This window comes from Struthio camelus, chromosome 2 (assembly GCF_040807025.1).
Source record: "Struthio camelus isolate bStrCam1 chromosome 2, bStrCam1.hap1, whole genome shotgun sequence".
NCBI lineage: Eukaryota > Metazoa > Chordata > Aves > Struthioniformes > Struthionidae > Struthio > Struthio camelus.
Window position 1 is genome coordinate 172,821,206 of NC_090943.1, and position 16,278 is coordinate 172,837,483.

Consider the following 16,278-nt stretch of genomic DNA (forward strand, 5'->3'; position numbering starts at 1 on the left):
TCGCCCTGCCGCCGTCCCAGGATCCCTCTGTCCGGCTGTTCCCCGCCGCTCAGCACCTTGCCAGCCGCCCAGGCCTGCCGCCTCCGGGGTGTGGAGGGTGGGATGGCTGACGTTGCCCCGTCCCCTTTCTCCTCCACGTGGACCGGATATTTTCAAGCAAAGAATCTTTCCTATGCAGCGCTCCAGCTGCCAGGAATGTGCGTCTAGGAATGCCCAGGGCCCATCCAAGAACAACTTCCAGACGTGAGGCTGAGTGACGGCAGTCCCTCGCGCGGGGGCTCCAGGCTCCCTCGCCCGCCCGCTGGAGGCGATGCGTTAACCGCCCGGCCGGCCGGCTGCTGGGACGGGGCCGCCGCGAAGGACCTCCGTCTGGGAGGAACGTGCTCCTTTCTCAGCACGGCGGCGGGGGGGACACGCGTCCTGCGTCCTGCGTGCAGCGGGCCACAGCCCGGCCTTGCTTCTGTGGCCGCCCCAGGCGTGTGAGTCCCTGCCGAGACCCTGGTCCGGCGTTGCTCTCTGTCCTGACTGCGGGGCGCTGGGGTTTGCGCCCTGCTCCAGAGCAGCCGGCTCCAGCCGGGGCCTCCCGGCGTCCTCTCCTCCGGGGCAGGAGCGCTCCTGGGCGCCGAGCCTCTCCCTGCGCTTCCACCTCCCGGCACGCGCTCTGCGGTCGCCTCCGCCTTCGGGGCCGGGCCGGGCCCCGGGGCGCAAGCGGGGCCGGAGGCACAGGGTGCCCCGACGGCGTGAAGCCTGGGGTGCGCTCCGTCGCGGCCAGCAGCGCCTGCGTAAACATGGGAGCCTGGGGCTCGTACGGGAGGGGAAAATGTTCCAGGCCTGTGATGCCAGAAGGGACTGTTGCGATCCGGTCTGTCCTCCTGGCAAGAGCTTCGCCCAGGGATTCCTGCGTCAAGTCCGCAGCTCCTGGCTGAGCTGGAGCAGGCCTTCAGGAAGAGACGCCCAGTCTGGGCTCACAGGCTCCAGGCAAGGGAGCGCTCCCTGCGCCGCAGCCCTTACTGTTAAAAATACATGCCTCGCTTCCACGCCGAACGCATCTCTGCACCGGCGGGCTGCAGCGAGCCGTCTTGTGCTGGTGCAAGGCTGAAGAGCCGTCCGCTCGCTGGTCTTTTCCTATGCGAGCGTAGCTGTAGCATATGATGATCGAGGTGACGGGACCATCACACATAGAGAAAAGGGTAAGAGAAAGCAGAGCCTGCCCCGGCCCTGGGCTGCAGAGCCCAGGCGAGCGTTTGGCATCCTTGCTCCCATGTCATCATCCCGTCAGCTGGTGGACTTTACCTGCTGCTGATCCTTCCGTGCCCTCTCGCTGCCCGCCCCACGGCTGGTGTCCTACCCTGCCCGCGTCCCTGCCAGGACCGGGCAAAGCTGGCTGCGGGCTGCTCCGGGGGGATCGCGGCTCCCCGCCGCCTTTTCTGCCGTCGCCGCTGCAATACATCCCTGTCTGGCCAGCGCGCCTCGTTTTGCTGTGTGGGAGCTTCGGTGTCAAATTCAGCACGGAGAACAAGAGTCGGCGCCGTGCATCAGGCTGTCACCGACGCCTTGGAGACGCCCTCGTCCCGTTCGGACGTTATGGGCAGCCTGAGCTGGCGTACCGCGTGGTGGGCCGGCAGCGCCCAGCCTTGTGCTCCTGGCGAGCCCTGCCTCTGCCCGACGGCCCCTCGGGGAGCTGGGGGCTGCTGCCTGCCTGCCCGCCCCTGAAATCCTGTTTCCAGGTGAGGCAGCAGCTCCAGCCCCAAAGGACACAGAGCAGCCCGGGGCTGCCTACCGGCAGGGGTTACCACTGAGCACCCGTCTCCGCCAGCTCCTGCCTGGCCAAGAGCTGTTTCGCACCGTGCCCGGTGCAAGCATTGTACCCGCCCTGCGACTGGGGCATCCGCGGGCTTTGGCCGCGCTGGGGCAGACACGGAGGCTGTGCCGTGGCCAGCCCGCGAGGCCCTTGCAGTCTCAGCCGTCCCCCCAGCCGAGGGCTCCCCGAGTGGGCGAAGGGCAGGTAGCCCAGAGCCGCTTCTTTCACCCCAGCCAAAGCCACGTGCATCGGTGCGCGTAGCGGGCGGCTTCCCGGGGGCCGCAGCAGCCGTTACCGATGCTGATGGGGAAATTCCTGGCCGATTCCCCCGGGGGGGGGGGGGGGCGGCGCACGTCCTGCGCTGACGTGTGCTCGGGGAGTGATGGATGGGTCCGGCGTGGCCCTGGGGGCTCCCGCCAGCTCTGCCTTCTGGGGGCTCCTGGCGCCTTTCCCTGGGAGGCTCTGTGTAGTCTGCAAGTGTTTATGGGGACCAGATGGTGCCGCGGGGTGAGGGTGACCCCGACTGCGGGGTGTACGGGGCACAGGTCACCTTCACACCTTCTTCCCAGTGTGTTTGTAATTGGGGACGGGGGTCTCTGCGTTTTGTAACGCGAGTGCTGCTGGGGAGAGGCCGGCAAGAGCGCGGGTGCTTGCTCCCCGCCGCGGCCCGGGGCTCCTGCCTGACCCCACCAGCCCCTCTCTGTCCCACAGCCCGGCCTGGCTCTCGCCCCGGGAGCTGGGCTCAGCTGTGCCCTCACCCTGGCTCCAGGTGTGACGCCACGAAAGGCTTTTTAAACCCTTCTTCCTTTGGTGAGTGACCCCAGCTTGGACGCTTGCTTCCGCCCCGCTGGGAGGGCACAGAGCAGCCGTGCTTCGCGTCAGCTTGTACCTGGGGAGGGAGGGTAGATTGTCCCTCCCTTTCCCGCCCTGCTTCATTTCCCCCTCTGGCACCCAGGGATGCAGCTGCTTGAAGCTGCGTGTTTCGCACTGCCCTCATGCTGCCTTTTTATCCGCCCTCCTCCAGGATATTCGCAACACAGTGGGCAACATCCCCATGGAGTGGTACCAGGACTTTCCACACATCGGCTACGACCTGGAGGGCAAGAAGATCTACAAGCCCATCCGAAACAAGGATGAGCTGGACAAGTTCCTGGAGAAGATGGAGAACCCTGACTACTGGTGAGCAGGGAGGGGCACAGGGCAGTGTGCGATGTGCTGTGCCTCTTGCCCTTCTGCGAGGCGTGCGCTCAGCCCCTGAAGTGCATGTGTCCACACGTGTGCTGATGGGGACTGAGAACACCCCGACTCTCCGGGAGCCCTGTGCAGAGCACAGGCTAGAGACCTTGAGGTCTCCTGATGGGACTGCTGGCGCTGGGCGGCTTTGGGAGCCCAGGGCCTCAGGGTAGTGGGGCTCATGTTCACCTTCAAGGGACGGACGCTGCAGTCCAGCCCTAGCTCTGTCTCGTTTGGTTCCCTTCAGGCGAACGGTCCAGGACAAGATGACCGGTGCAGACATAAAGCTGACGGACGAACAGGTGGACCTGGTGCATCGGCTCCAGAAAGGGCAGTTTGGGGACGTCCACTTCGATCCCTACGAGGTAGGGCTGTGGCATGCCCTCTGCAGTGGCTCCTAGCACTGACTTTCCCCAGAAAAGAAGCTGGGGCAGCGCAGTTGCTACAGCCACCCGGATCTGTGTCTCCCCAGCCGGCTATTGACTTCTTCAGCCACGAGGTCATGATCCACCCTGTGACAAATCGCCCAGCAGACAAGCGGAGCTTCATCCCCTCCCTTATCGAGAAGGAGAAGGTGAGAGGTCTGGTGGCATCTCGGGTGGGCTGGCCTAGAGGAGCTGGGGGCACAAAGCCAAGCTCCAGGCCTGTGACTGAAGTCCCCAGGTGGGCAGCAGCACTGAAGGCTGGTGATTGCCTCCCCGTCTCAGGCCTATCTAGCTGTCTATCTTATCCATGCTGTGGCCCACCCACATCCACCGCCATCCCCATGGTGCCTCTTCCTGCTGCAGCAGTTCTTGTGCGTGTATAAAGCTGTGCTCAGGCCTCTGCAGCCCCCACGCTGGGCCCCCAGGCCTGCAGAGCTGTGCGCTGCCTCGGAGGCATTAGTATCCCTCCTCACATCGCACACATCCTGCTCCCTAAGCTCACAGAGTGCTGTGGCTCCCGGGGTTGACCTGTCCCTGCCCCACAGGTCTCCAAGCTAGTGCATGCCATCAAGATGGGCTGGATCAAGCCACGCAAGCCCAAGGAGGACACACCTACCTACTATGACCTCTGGGCCCACGAGGATCCCAACTCCATCTTGGGCCGGCACAAGATGCATGTCCCAGCCCCCAAGATGAAGCTGCCTGGGCATGAGGAGTCCTACAACCCACCACCCGAGTACCTGCTCAGCGAGGAGGAGGTATGGGGCGGGCTGTGAGGGGTCAGGAGCTGGTGGAGGAAAGCAGTGGGCATATAGGGAGTTCAACAGGTGTTGGGTGCAGAGAGCCCTGTGCTGCCTGCGGTGCCCTGTGTGCTGGGAGATGGGGAAATGCTGCATGTCAGAGGGGCATCAGAAAGACAGCATGAAAATTGCCATTATGTCAAGGTGAGTCGAGACCTTGCCAAGAAATTAAAGCAAAGGTTCTTCAGCCCCTGGGGTGCAAAGAGAAGTGGGGCTGCCTCGCAGCGAAGCGGGCATCAAGGTAGACAGCAAGGTACAGCCTCCAAACTAAACTAGTACTGGGTGTCACTAGTGAGGAAGGTCACCCGGAAATGGGGTGAGTGGCCAGAGCCTGGGGGAAGGAGAAGCTGCACTCCCTGCACTTGCACCTGAGCCTGGCAAGAGGGGATTTCAGAGCTCAGAGAGCAGGGATGGGAAATTGCGGGTTCGGTGGCCAGGCTCACGATCATCTTGTGAGCTGGGAGGGTGCCAGGAGACTAAGCAGCAGTGCAAGCAGGGCCCCTGCTCAAGTTGGGAAGGAAACGCGTGATGTGGGGGATCTGGGCAGTTGCCAACTTGTTGGTCCAACCTGAAGGGCTTTCCGTGGGCAAAACAGACCCTGAGAAGAGAATTATGGAAGGCGAGAGAAAGCATGGTCCTCAGAGAGAACCACAGTCCGTTGGGGAGTCCCAAGTACCTGAGAAAGGTGAATGGGACCGTAGTGAGCTCGGGCAGGAGAGGAAAGCAGGGGTGTCCTTGTGCCATGCTGCCGAGACCTCGCCTAGGTATGTTCCTGGCTCACTGCCTTGAGAGACATGTTCAGGCTGGAGCAGGGGCTGCACAGGGTCACCAGGAAGGGGACAGGGCACCGGTCTTGGTGAGAAAACCCAGGAAGGCTGAGGAGGGCCTGGCTAGAGACAGACATGGAGGTGCTATGGGCAGAGGGGTAAGCGTGGTGTGACGGTTCCTGTCTCGCAGACTGGCGCGATCCTGACGCCACTTCCGAGGGCGGAGTGGGGCAGGTGGGAAACCAGCTGCAGGATGTTCTCACTTGGCTCAGGAGGGGGATGCGCTGGGGCTGGGGGGCGGCAGGACCTGGCCGTCCAGGAGGGTCCGTCCAGACCTGGCCGTGCTGGGGAGCGCTCTGCGCGCACAGCTGACCTGGGCTGCCCTCTGCCCCGCAGAAGCTGGCCTGGGAGCAGCAGGAGCCGGCCGAGCGGAAGCTGAACTTCGTGCCCCAGCAGTACCGGTGCCTGCGGGCAGTGCCTGCCTACTCCCGCTTCATCCACGAGCGCTTCGAGCGCTGCCTGGACCTCTACCTCTGCCCACGCCAGAGGAAGATGCGGGTGAGAGCCCCTCGTGCCCCCCCCCGCCCCCAGCATCCCCCCACCACGGCCCCTGTCCTGGAGACCTTGCAGACCGGCCCTGCTCGCTGAGCTGGGGCTGCGGCCGTGCCGACACTGGCGAAAGCACTGTCCTGTGGTTCCCTCCCGGGCCAGAGCCCAGAGCCGGCCCTTCCCGGCCTGAATCCCTGCACGTGCGGCAGCCACCGTGCCTGCCTGTCCGGGGCTGTGGGGCGCTGCCACCCTCACGCTGTGCGTCCGTGGGGCAGCAGCACCATCCCACGCGGTGTGCCGGGGGGCTGGGAACAGCCTGGGGTCCCCCCATGTGGGTAACGAGCTGCGTCTCCTGCAGGTGAACGTGGACCCGGAGGACTTGATCCCCAAGCTGCCGAAGCCACGGGACCTGCAGCCGTTCCCCACCACCCAGGCCCTGGTAAATCTACGCGCGGCACCGTGGGGGCTCATGCGCGCGCCCGGTTGGAGGTGCCCAAGCCGTTCCTGGTCAGACACAGCATGTCCCCGTAGCCACCAGCCTGGCCGCAGCGGGGCCCTACCTGCCGTGGGTGAGGCAGGACCGGGCTCAGCGCCTCCGCGGCTGGGCAGAGCAGGGGGGTGCCCCCGGGGAGGAGCGGGGGCCCACGGCCGGGCACAAAATGGGGCTCTTTGGGGTACAGGCACCTGCCTTCCTCTAGACACAACCAGCCCCCGGCCTCCTCCTTCCTCTCTGATCCTGTGGCAGTGCAGGGAGTGCCCCCCCCCCAACCGAAAAAGCCTGCTGAACTGCATGGGGACCCTCACCCCCTTCCCATCTCCCTCCCTAGGTCTATCGCGGGCACACCAGCCTGGTGCGGTGCCTCAGCATCTCTCCCAGCGGGCAGTGGCTGGTGTCAGGTAAGGGTTTACGCCCCAGACTGGGGGATCCAGGACATGTCACGTGCCGCTGGCCCGGCCCCGGCGCTGGAGCCGGGCCTGGCAGCGCCCGGTGCCAGCGTGGGCTGGGGGAGCCGATCTGTCGCCACGTGCACACGCGAGAGCCGGCGCCCCGGTGAGCTGCCAGGCGCGGGGATCCTGCCAGCCCTGCTCGGCCGCGCGCCGCGCCGCAGGGCTGCGGAGGAAGCCCAGGCACCGGGCTCCCAGCCTGGGTGCCGGCACCCGTCCCTGGCAGCCGCTCGGCCACCTGAGCCGGCACCCTGTGGCCCACAGCAGCTGGGAGGCAAGAACCATTCAGGCCTGCGGGAAGGAGCGTTGCCTCCAGCAGGGTCGGTGGTTTTTTCCAGCCGCTTTCGGGACCCACCCAGGAGCCTGCGTCTCTCCCGCCACTCGGCAGTGGAGAAAGTGAGGCTGGAGAGTGACTGGAGGAGCCCCGAGCGGCCGGCCGGAGCCTGGAGATTGAGAGCAGATGGCAGTTTAATAGCCCACAAGGCACATGTGCTTTTTATAGCGCTCGGGTTTCCAGGCTGCCAGCTCCCGGTGGCCCCCGTTGTCAGTCAGTTGCACAACGTGGAATTCCTGGCCCGGGGCTGGGAAAGTGGCTGAGCTCAGGCGTTAAAAATAACCCGACCTGCGGGGACACGCGCGCGCCGCGGGTTACCTGCTCCGCCGCTGCCTGCGCGCTGGCGGGCGGAAAAGCCTGCCCGGGGAGGGAGGCGGGCCTGCGCTCGCGGAGCTAGACGGGCCGGGCCGGGCCGGGGCTGGGGCGGGCAGGCCGCCAGCACAGCAGCTGGGCCGGGAACCAGGCGCCGAGGCCTGCGGCGGGAAGGGGAGCGCCGGCGGGGAGGCTGCTGCATCCCTCCTGCGGCTCGCGATGCTCCGAGGCCGCGAGCAGGGTCAGGCCTCTGACCTCCGGCTTGGCGGAGGTGGGTCGGCCACGTGCCCCGGAGCCCCGTGCTGCCTGCGCAGAGCCCTCGGGATGAGCCGTGCCGCCCCCGGCCCAGGTCCATCGTGTCCTGTCCCGCAGGCTCCGATGACTGCACAGTGCGCTTCTGGGAGGTGAGCACGGCTCGCTGCATGAAAACCCTTCCCGTGGCCGGCGTGGTGAAGAGCATCGCCTGGAACCCCAACCCCACCATCTGCCTGGTGGCCATCGCCGTGTGAGTGACCCACTTGATAGACTCCATCCTCCAGCTGTCAGCAGCTCAGGAGCTTCCTGAGCCTTGGGGTTGCGGGGGGGGGACAGTTGCTGGATTTCCGCTTCCAAAGCCTGTCCAGCTGCCATGGCGTGCCTGCAAGCTCGCGGCCCTGCAGCGAGGCCATCCGCAAAGCCGTCTCTGCCTTCCACTTCACTTGGTGGCCCCCATTCTCGCTGAGGAGGGATCAGTCAGTCCCCATCATCCTGTCCCGGGGATTCAGGCTATGACAGGGCACCATCACGTCCTCCCTCATCTGTTTCTTTTCCAGCCTGAGGGCTCCAGGCCTAGAGTGGCCCAGCAGGCTCGCAGATTCCCGCATGTCCCTCCCAGCCGCCCTGGCCCTGTGCTGGGGCCATCCTGTGACTTTGCAGGGCTTGCCGAGGGGGTTGGCACGTCTGCCCCAGCCCTGACACGTGCGCTCTCCCCTGCTGCAGGGAGCAGTCAGTGCTGCTGGTGAACCCCAGCCTCGGGGACAAGCTGCTCTACGGGGCCACCGACCAGCTGCTGGAGTCCTACGTGGCGCCGGAGGAGGAGCGGGTGCAGCCCGTCCAGTGGGTTGTGGCCACCACCGAGGAGCACAGCAAGGGCATCCGGCTGATCGTCCAGCATAGCCGGGTACGGACACAGAGGCCTCGCAGGGAGCTGCCTGGGGAAGCGGGTGCTTGGGTGGGTGATTCCCTGGGGAAGGTGCAGGGCAGTCCCTGCCCGGTGGGGCTGAGCCCCAGCGCTGCAAGTGCTGGGAGCTGATCCCGCGGGCGCGGGGCCCTGGCTGGCAGTGACCGTCTTCCACCCTCGCTCGCTGCAGCCCGTGAAGCAGGTGACCTGGCACGGCAAAGGTGACTACTTCGCCAGCGTCCTGGCTGACAACAGCAACATGCAAGTGCTGATTCACCAGACCAGCAAGCGCTGGAGCCAGAACCCCTTCCGCAAGAGCAAGGGGCTGGTGCAGTGCGTGCTCTTCCACCCCATCCGGCCCTACTTCTTCGTGGCCACTCAGCGCTACGTCCGCGTCTACAACCTCCTCAAGCAGGAGCTCACCAAGAAGCTGATGACAAACTGCAAGTGGGTGTCCAGCATGGCCATCCACCCTGGAGGTACGTGGCCTCTGTGCTCTCCCAAGGAGCTGCTGGGCCTTGTTTTGCACCCCGCTCCCGGCAGCCCCGCAGCTGCCCTCCTTCAAGCTGTGCCTGCCTCACGTGTGCCTGGCCATGACCTGGCACCCTGCAGTGAGGTAGCAGGCTCAGGGTGACCCAGCAAGCCGAGATGGAGCATCCCACTCAGTCCAGGCCATCAGAGGTGCAGCCAGGGCCTGGGAGAGGCTCGTGCTGGCAGGATGTCATGCAAGTTTGCTGGTGATCCCTGTTGACGCCCTGTTCCCTCTCACAGGTGACAACATTATCTGCGGCAGCTACGACAGCAAGCTGGCCTGGTTTGACTTGGACCTCTCCACCAGACCCTACCAGCTGCTGCGGTGAGCCCCTGAGCCGGGCTGGCCTCGCGCTCGCTGCTGGAGCAGAGCCCTGCAGGGGGGCTCCCCATGTGTAGCCTGCTGGTTAGCCGTGCCCCGCCGCTCCTGAGCTGCCCCGGGGCCTGTTCCTGGGGATGTTCCCTCTCCAGGGGCCTGGCTGCAGGGGAAGGCCCAGACGGACCCCATCGGGCTGTCCCAGGAGCAGCAGTCCTGCCCCAGCACGTTGGTGCTGGTGTCTTGCAGGTCCTGCACGAGTTGGGGGTGGGAGGACAGTGAGCACAGGCCTAGGAGTGGTGGGTGCTGGGCTGTGTTGAGAGCTGTCCACAGCAGGGCCAGTCTGTCCCAGTTGCCCCATGTCCTCCCATACATATGGTTGCTTGCAGCAGAGCTTGGGAGCCGCAAGGGTTGGCTGTGCCCAGCCGCGCCGGCTCGCCCAGGCAAGGTGTCCTCCCCGTCCCCTGACAGCCCGTGGTCTTTGCAGGCATCACAAGAAGGCACTGAGGAGCGTGGCCTTCCACAAGCACTACCCGCTCTTCGCCTCGGGCTCCGACGACGGCAGCGTCATCGTGTGCCACGGCATGGTCTACAAGTACGTTGGTGGGGGGGAAGTCCGCAGGATTTCTAGTCCAGCGCCCCAGGAAGGAGGGTGGTGTGCTGCCCCAAGTGTCGGGAGGGGGACCGGCGTTTGTGGGGGGCAGCTGTGACCCCCATGGGAGCACCCTGGGGTGGGGGGGGGGGGGAGGTAGCCAAAGCCCCACTCTGACCCCTCTCCTCCAACACAGCGACCTGCTGCAGAACCCGCTGCTGGTGCCCGTGAAGGTGCTCAAGGGCCACGCGCTGACGTGGGACCTGGGCGTCCTCGATGTGCTCTTCCACCCCACCCAGCCCTGGGTCTTCTCGTCGGGCGCCGACAGCACCGTCCGACTCTTCACGTAGCTGCCGCCCAGCGCCGGCGCAGCGCGGCGTCCCGACACGGGCTCCCTGCGGGCGAGGGGCAGCGCCGGCCCGGCCACGCTCTGGCCACAGCGTCTCCAGCAGGGCCTGCGCAGGCAGCGGGGCCCTGCACACGGACTCCTGGGGAATCGCTCATTAAACTCTTTTGGATACAGTCCTGGGGCTGTGTCGCCTTGTCCTGCATTGCCAGCTCAGCCACGGCTGGGGCTGGACTGCCGCCTTGGGGGCTACATGGACTCGCTAAAACCTCTTGGTGCTGCTGGAAAGCTGCAGCTGAGGCTGGGCCCCCCCCCCGAGCACCACGCATCGCTCGTCCCGGCCAGGCTCCCGCATGGAGGGAAGGGAGGATGTGGCACAGAGACAGGGATGGAGGGATGAAGTGGCCCTCAGCCCTCTCCAGGGTCTCCAGCCTGTCCCTGCATGCCCTCGAGCTGCTTCCCCCCACCACCACCATCACCACCGTGCCTCGGCAGCGACCCGGCCAAGCACCACCCCAGCATCCTCCCCAGTCCCCTGGGGCCCCCCCAGGTGAGCACAGGGCCCTGCCAGGCCCCTGCCGGCTGCACACGGTGCCGGCGGAGCCCCTCGCGCTGCCCTCTGCACCCTGCCGGCCGACAGCCACCGTGAGCTCATCCCACGCATGAGCTCAGGGCTGGCCGGGAGCCAGGCCGGCCGCTGGAAACGGTCCCGTCCCGGCACAGGGAGCCGGGGGATCCCGAGCCACTCCGTGGCACGGGGCGCCGGTGGCACCGCGGCACCCCGGGGAGCCCAGGGCAGCTCTGGCCACGCGGACCGGCAGCATCGGGGGCAGCCTCGCTGCCATGTCAGGCTGCCCAGGCCGGCCCTGGGTTGCCCACGAGGGTCCTGGACCGGCCCCAGCACCGCTCCTTTGCCCCAGGCCAGGCACTGCCGCGCTCAGCTCCCGGCTCCCCGCTGCCACCGAGGGAGGGACCCAGGCCAGCGCGTCTGGGGCAAGGGCAGAGCCCCACAGTCCCCAGCTCCTTCCCCTGCCGCAGGGCGCGGGAGCTGGGGCGCAGGAGCTGGGGGGCAGCGCTGGCCCCGGGCGCAGCCGGCCCACGGCGCGGGAAGCCCCAGGAAACGCCTCCCCGCCGGAGCCAGTGCTGAGCAATAAAGCGCTGGGGCCTGGGCAGGAGCTTTAACAAGTGGAAAAAGGCCGTGGCCCCCCCCTCCCCGCAGGCTGGCAGGGCCCCAGCCCGGGCGCAGCCTGACTCCCTGCCCAGCAATCCCAGGAATCCTGCCGCCGCAGCCAGGGCCGAAAGGCCGCAGGAGCTGTGAGATATTTCGGGCCTGCGCGGCGTGGGGAGCAGGTAGGGCTGCAGGAATGTGCAGCAGCAATGGAAACAGCACGGCGGCCGCCCAACGCCGGGGCCCGAGCGAGCGACGGAGCCTGCGGGCACTGCCGCGCCCTGCCAGGGCTGCCAGCGCGCAGGACCTCCACCGCTGCCAGGCCCCGAGCAGCCTCTCTACCCACTGCAGCACAGGGCACCAACTACTGCTGGGGCAAAAAAGCTCTCCCCTCCCAGCTTGTTCACTCTGAACCCTACTGATACACCAAGACTCCTGTTGACTCTGCAAGCTCAAGCACCAGGCTGCGTCTGCCCCCCACTTTCCCCTCTGGCTGCTCCAGGTTGCAGAGGGAGCGTGAGGCCTTGGCCTGCAGGGACCCCTGCCCAGCCCACTGAGGTCATTATCACCCCTGGAAAATGAGCCCAGGAAGCAGCACAGGGCCAGGAGCTGGAAAAGCATCAGAGCCTGGAGCAGGGCACTTGGCCAGGGCCATGCCACCCCTGGGAGCTCACCAGGCTCCTTAACCTCAGCCAGGGGCTGGTGCAGGGACAGGAGCCCCCCAAGGAGGGGGAGGGTGGCTGCGCAGGACCCAGCCTGGCCAGGAGCCCAAGGCTGGAGCAGGACCCCCCCCCCCCCGCAAGTGCCCTCATCACTTCCCCATACCCTGGGAGAGCGCTGAGTTGTGTCTGGCCTCAGCTCCCAGCTGAAGTGTCTCCCGCTGAAAGGGAGCGCCATGCGCTCAGTGCTGCTCACCAGTCCCTGGCCACAGCGCAGGGCGGCTGCAGCCCCCCCGGCCCCTGCTGCAGCGGAGGCGGCTGGGGGAAGCCGTTGCCCCAGGCTTGGATGGGACCGAGCTGGCGCAGCCGCAGCATGGGGCCCGAGGCCGGACGGGAGGTGTCCCTGCGGGACGGCAGCGGGTCAGGCCATCAGCCCAAAGTGAGACTCCTGCAGCGGCGGGTGGTGAGGAGCAAAGGGCTTTATTTAAAAATAGTTTATGTACAGGCCCTTAAGGGGAGAGGATGGTCACGTTCATCAAGCAGCGCCCCACGCACAGCGGCCCCGAGGGCTGGAGGCAAGGCGGCAGCTCGGGCGCTGCCGCTGCCCCGAGCTGTGCGGGGCCCTGCGCCACCACCAGAGCCTCAGGCTGTATGTCATCGTGGTCCCTGGCCCAGGGTGGCCCCAGCCGCTGGCCGTGCCGGCGAGCCGGGGAGGCAGCGGGGCAGCCGCGGGGGTGCGCTCGGTGCAGGAAGACGTGGCGGGGCCCGTGGCCGGGCAGCTGGCGGCGAGGAGCGTGTCCGAGCGTCGCTGCGGCAGAGCCGGGGCGCCCCGCGGCTCACAGGATGCGGACGAGGCGGCCCAGGGTCTCGGCCACCTTCATGCGCACGGCCGGCACCGGGTCCTTCAGCAGCAGGTTGAGAGCTGGAAGAGGCAGAGCAGAGAGATCTGGGCCCTGCGCCGGAGCCGCCTGCGCCCCCGGGGGCCGGGCAGGCGCCGCAGACGCTCGCGGGGCCAAGCCTCCTCTATCAGCACCGTTTCCTAATGCCTGGACCCGCTCCCGGTTGTAAGAAAACAGTCCAGGTAGTTTTTCCTAGCAGTAAAAAGTATAATAATATTTTTCCAGTAGCTTGTTTACGCAGGGCCTGAGCGTGTGCCCCCGAAGCCCCTCAGCACCCGGCTCCCCGATTACGTGCGCGCCCGCTGCCCGCGCGCCGGCCCGGCCGCAGGGGCGCCCCGGGGCGGGCTGCAGACCCGGGAGCCCGCCGCCCTGCCCGGACCCCGCTCGGCTAAGCCACTCAATACGGGAAGCTCGCGCAACCCAATCCGGCCCGCTCCCCCCAGCTATTACTCACACACACACAGATTATCTTTCACTTGTTTCAAACAGACAGGCCTCTTTCTTCTGGAAGGGCTCAGGGAGCCAACGGAAAGATAGTTTTTCCTTTTTTAGTGTTTTTTAAGCTCTCTTGGAACAATCCAAAAGTTTCCATGCATTACTATATACTATGAGGTCACTAGTGACAGGGAAAAAATCCCTGAAATCCAGGAAAATTACTTAACTCTGCTCCAAAATGCCACCAGCTTCAATCTGACTTTTTATTAGCCCTTTATAATGAGCCTTAACGCTGCCTTTTAACAGTTAAAGCATTAGAAATGCACGCTGCAAGTCCCCTCTGCTTACGCTAAGCCCCTGCAAATGCCACGCGAGCCCCGGCCAGGTGCCCCAGGCAGGCGCCGCCGGCCGGGGCCGAGGGCTGCAAGCGCAGCCGCCGCCAGCGCAGCCGGGCCGGCACTGCACCGCGGCGCTCGGGGCTCCCTCTGCGCCGCCGCCGGCCCCACGGCGGTGCATCCCCTCCCCACGAGGGGAGGGCTGGGGCCAGGATGGGCACGAACCTCCGTGGGGTCCCGAGCCCTTTCCCACCCCAAACTGCTCACAGCCACGAGGAGAAGCACAGAAGCTCCTTTCCTCCCAGGCCAAAGGTGCCTCGGGTGCAGCCTGCCTCCCTCCCCGGCCAGGGAAGCAGGTGCCGCCCGCTGCCGCTAACCCCGGTACGTGCAGGACAGCCTGGCTGCACGGGGCGGCAGGCAGCTCGCGGCCCCGGCCTTGCCCGGGCTGAGCACCGGCTCCAGCAGGCTGAGGCCGGTCCCATCTCTCCAGCTGCAACCACCGAGGACGGCAGCGGCGCATCCCGCAGGCCCGGGGTCCCTTCCCAGAGGCGGCTAGGGTGTTCGTCGGGGCCCTAGCTCTGGGGCCCTGCAGAGCTGGAGTCCCCCAGTTTTGGTCACTGGGAGCGCCGTGGCCCCCCCGACCCCCTGAGCTCCAGCCACGGGGAGCGCCGCGCAGGCCCAGAAGTCCTGGGAAGCCCCTCGAGCGTGGGACACTCGCCTCCCGGCAGCTCCCTCGCCCCCTGCCCCCCGGCACGGCCCCAGTGCGGCCGGCCGGGCCGGCTCTCCGAGCCCGCTGCTCCTGGAAGGATGCAGGAGGCAGGAGGGGAACGACTCCTACTCACAGGAAATGAGTTGGTCCAGGTCCACTTGCTGACAGTGGTCTTCGTCCACGTGCAGAACGAGAAAGCCTGAGGAAGAATTTCACAGTCAGGGCTTGGTCTGGCTCCCACTGAGAATCCCTAAATCTGAGGAAAGAGGTAACAGAGGCACTCTGGGTGCCAAGTCACTCATCTGTGCCATTAACGTGTTGTGCGGAGTCTCCACGGAAACGCTGCAACACGGCTCACGTGGGGAGCGTCACGCGTGCGTGCACACAACGCGTGCCCTGAGACCACCCCTACCAGGGGAGCAGGAGCGGCAGATCTCCTCCCTGCTGCAGCTCCTATACCTCGCTGTTCGTAAAGCGTTAATGGGCAAATCTGACTGCAGTTCAGCTGATGGAAGAGCTCTTCGGGGTCTCTACCGAAAGCAGCGTAATGCTACACACCACTCGCAGTCTCAGGCATGCGAAATGGCTGAAGGCAAGGCTGGGCATGATCCCCCCATCCTCAAGAGGGAATTGGGAACTACAGAGATGGGCTTGATGCTTCCTTCAGCAGTGGCCACAGATGCCCCTTGGAGCTAGGATGTGTCTGCGTTTTACGGCTGCTACCGGTTTACAGGGGAACGGCCGCGGTAGAGGGAGCAACTGCTGGACGATCCTTGCCTGAACGCACTCTCTGCTCTGGGGCTCAGCAACAACTGAAGAAACGCTCTGCGCTGACAGCAAGGAGCTGAGGCAGCTCTGCTGGCAGAAAAAACAGCAAAACCCACTGCCGATCTGAGCGTGGGAACCATTAAAACGATGGGAAAAACTGGTTTTATTCCACCCCAGTCAGGTCCAGTAGAGCGTGCAGCCCAAGGCCACTATTTCTGCAAGACAGTAGATCTTCATACGAGTTGCAGATGGAGGACTGTCACCCAGACCATGGTAAGACCCGGTCATGTGCTTTCCAACTAAGCTGGTCACAGCAGATGCCACACATCCAGTGGGCTTTGGAGACAAATGGCTGCCAAAAAGTTTCTGTGGTTTTGGCACTACCCAGGCACATGACAAGCATGCTTGTCCCCAGGCCAGGGCAGAGCAAGATGCAGCTTTGCAGGGTATCGAGGCACCAGATGATGCCAGCCGTTTCCAGCAGCCTCGCTAGCAGAGCGGGGACCACCAGGCCTTCCCAGGACAGCACGAATAGCCATGCACACAAACTTCTGCAGAAAGGAAGCCCACACTAAGCACAAGGAGGGTCTCAGGAGCAGCCTTACCAATGAACATGGGCGCAGCTGCTCTGATGTCAACCCAGGTGCTCTTGAAGTAGAATAGGTTGGTTGAAATGAGGCGATTCAGCATCTCTGGGTAGCTCTGCATCTAGGAGAGGGACCACAGGAGATCACTAAGGACCCAAGACCAGCTGCCTGCAGCACCAGCACCACCTCCCAGAAGCACAGAGGTCCTGGGCAGGCTGCGTGTTATCCCAGGAACGTAACTGGGCCCAGGGAAAACTGCCCCACAAGGACTGAAGGACCCAGAGGTCCCTGTGGACAGGGCTGGCAGCCAGCGAGGAGCCAGCTCCACTGCCGGAGCGGCTGCCATGGGTCTCTCCTGCCGCTCACCAGGTGTTTGCAGACGTTGTTCATGAACTCCCCGTAGTGCAGGCTCCTGTCCTCCCGCAGGTGGTTCAGGAACATGTCGCAGAGCCCCTCACAGCCCATGTTGGGGCCGCACATGCGCAGAGCAAACTTGCAGGCCTGCGGCACAGAGAGGGGGAGGCCGCAGCATGCATCTGAGAGCTCGACACCCAGCAGTCTCCCCAAGGCAGTGGGCAGGTTGGCCCACACCGAGGCAAAGGACCCTG

General features: G+C 65.5%; 2 protein-coding genes across 15 annotated transcripts in view; one reads left to right on the forward strand and one right to left on the reverse strand.

Moving 5' to 3' along the window:
- Positions 1-10,289, forward strand: part of BOP1 (BOP1 ribosomal biogenesis factor) — a 73,449-nt gene extending 63,160 nt beyond the window's left edge. For all 3 annotated transcript variants that reach the window (XM_068933583.1, XM_068933584.1, XM_068933582.1), the window contains exons 4-16: positions 2,826-2,980; positions 3,282-3,399; positions 3,507-3,608; positions 4,005-4,217; positions 5,423-5,584; positions 5,934-6,014; positions 6,403-6,472; positions 7,539-7,671; positions 8,145-8,325; positions 8,516-8,804; positions 9,097-9,181; positions 9,660-9,767; positions 9,961-10,289. In XM_068933583.1, coding sequence (XP_068789684.1) covers positions 2,826-2,980; positions 3,282-3,399; positions 3,507-3,608; positions 4,005-4,217; positions 5,423-5,584; positions 5,934-6,014; positions 6,403-6,472; positions 7,539-7,671; positions 8,145-8,325; positions 8,516-8,804; positions 9,097-9,181; positions 9,660-9,767; positions 9,961-10,114 — 1,851 coding nt within the window. In that variant the 3' untranslated portion in view covers positions 10,115-10,289. The remainder of the gene's footprint in view (positions 1-2,825; positions 2,981-3,281; positions 3,400-3,506; positions 3,609-4,004; positions 4,218-5,422; positions 5,585-5,933; positions 6,015-6,402; positions 6,473-7,538; positions 7,672-8,144; positions 8,326-8,515; positions 8,805-9,096; positions 9,182-9,659; positions 9,768-9,960) is intronic.
- Positions 10,290-12,398: 2,109 nt separating this feature from the next.
- The window catches only part of MROH1 (maestro heat like repeat family member 1), a 65,370-nt gene continuing 61,490 nt past the window's right edge, over positions 12,399-16,278 (reverse strand). For 11 of the 12 annotated variants that reach the window (XM_068933611.1, XM_068933608.1, XM_068933610.1 and 8 more), the window contains 4 exons: positions 16,037-16,171; positions 15,689-15,791; positions 14,449-14,514; positions 12,399-12,859 (listed from right to left, as the gene is read on the reverse strand). In XM_068933611.1, the coding sequence (XP_068789712.1) occupies positions 12,774-12,859; positions 14,449-14,514; positions 15,689-15,791; positions 16,037-16,171 (390 nt within the window). In that variant the 3' untranslated portion in view covers positions 12,399-12,773. Of the gene's footprint in view, positions 12,860-14,448; positions 14,572-15,688; positions 15,792-16,036; positions 16,172-16,278 lie in introns of all 12 variants that reach the window. The other variant, XR_011139379.1, reaches the window with a different exon arrangement.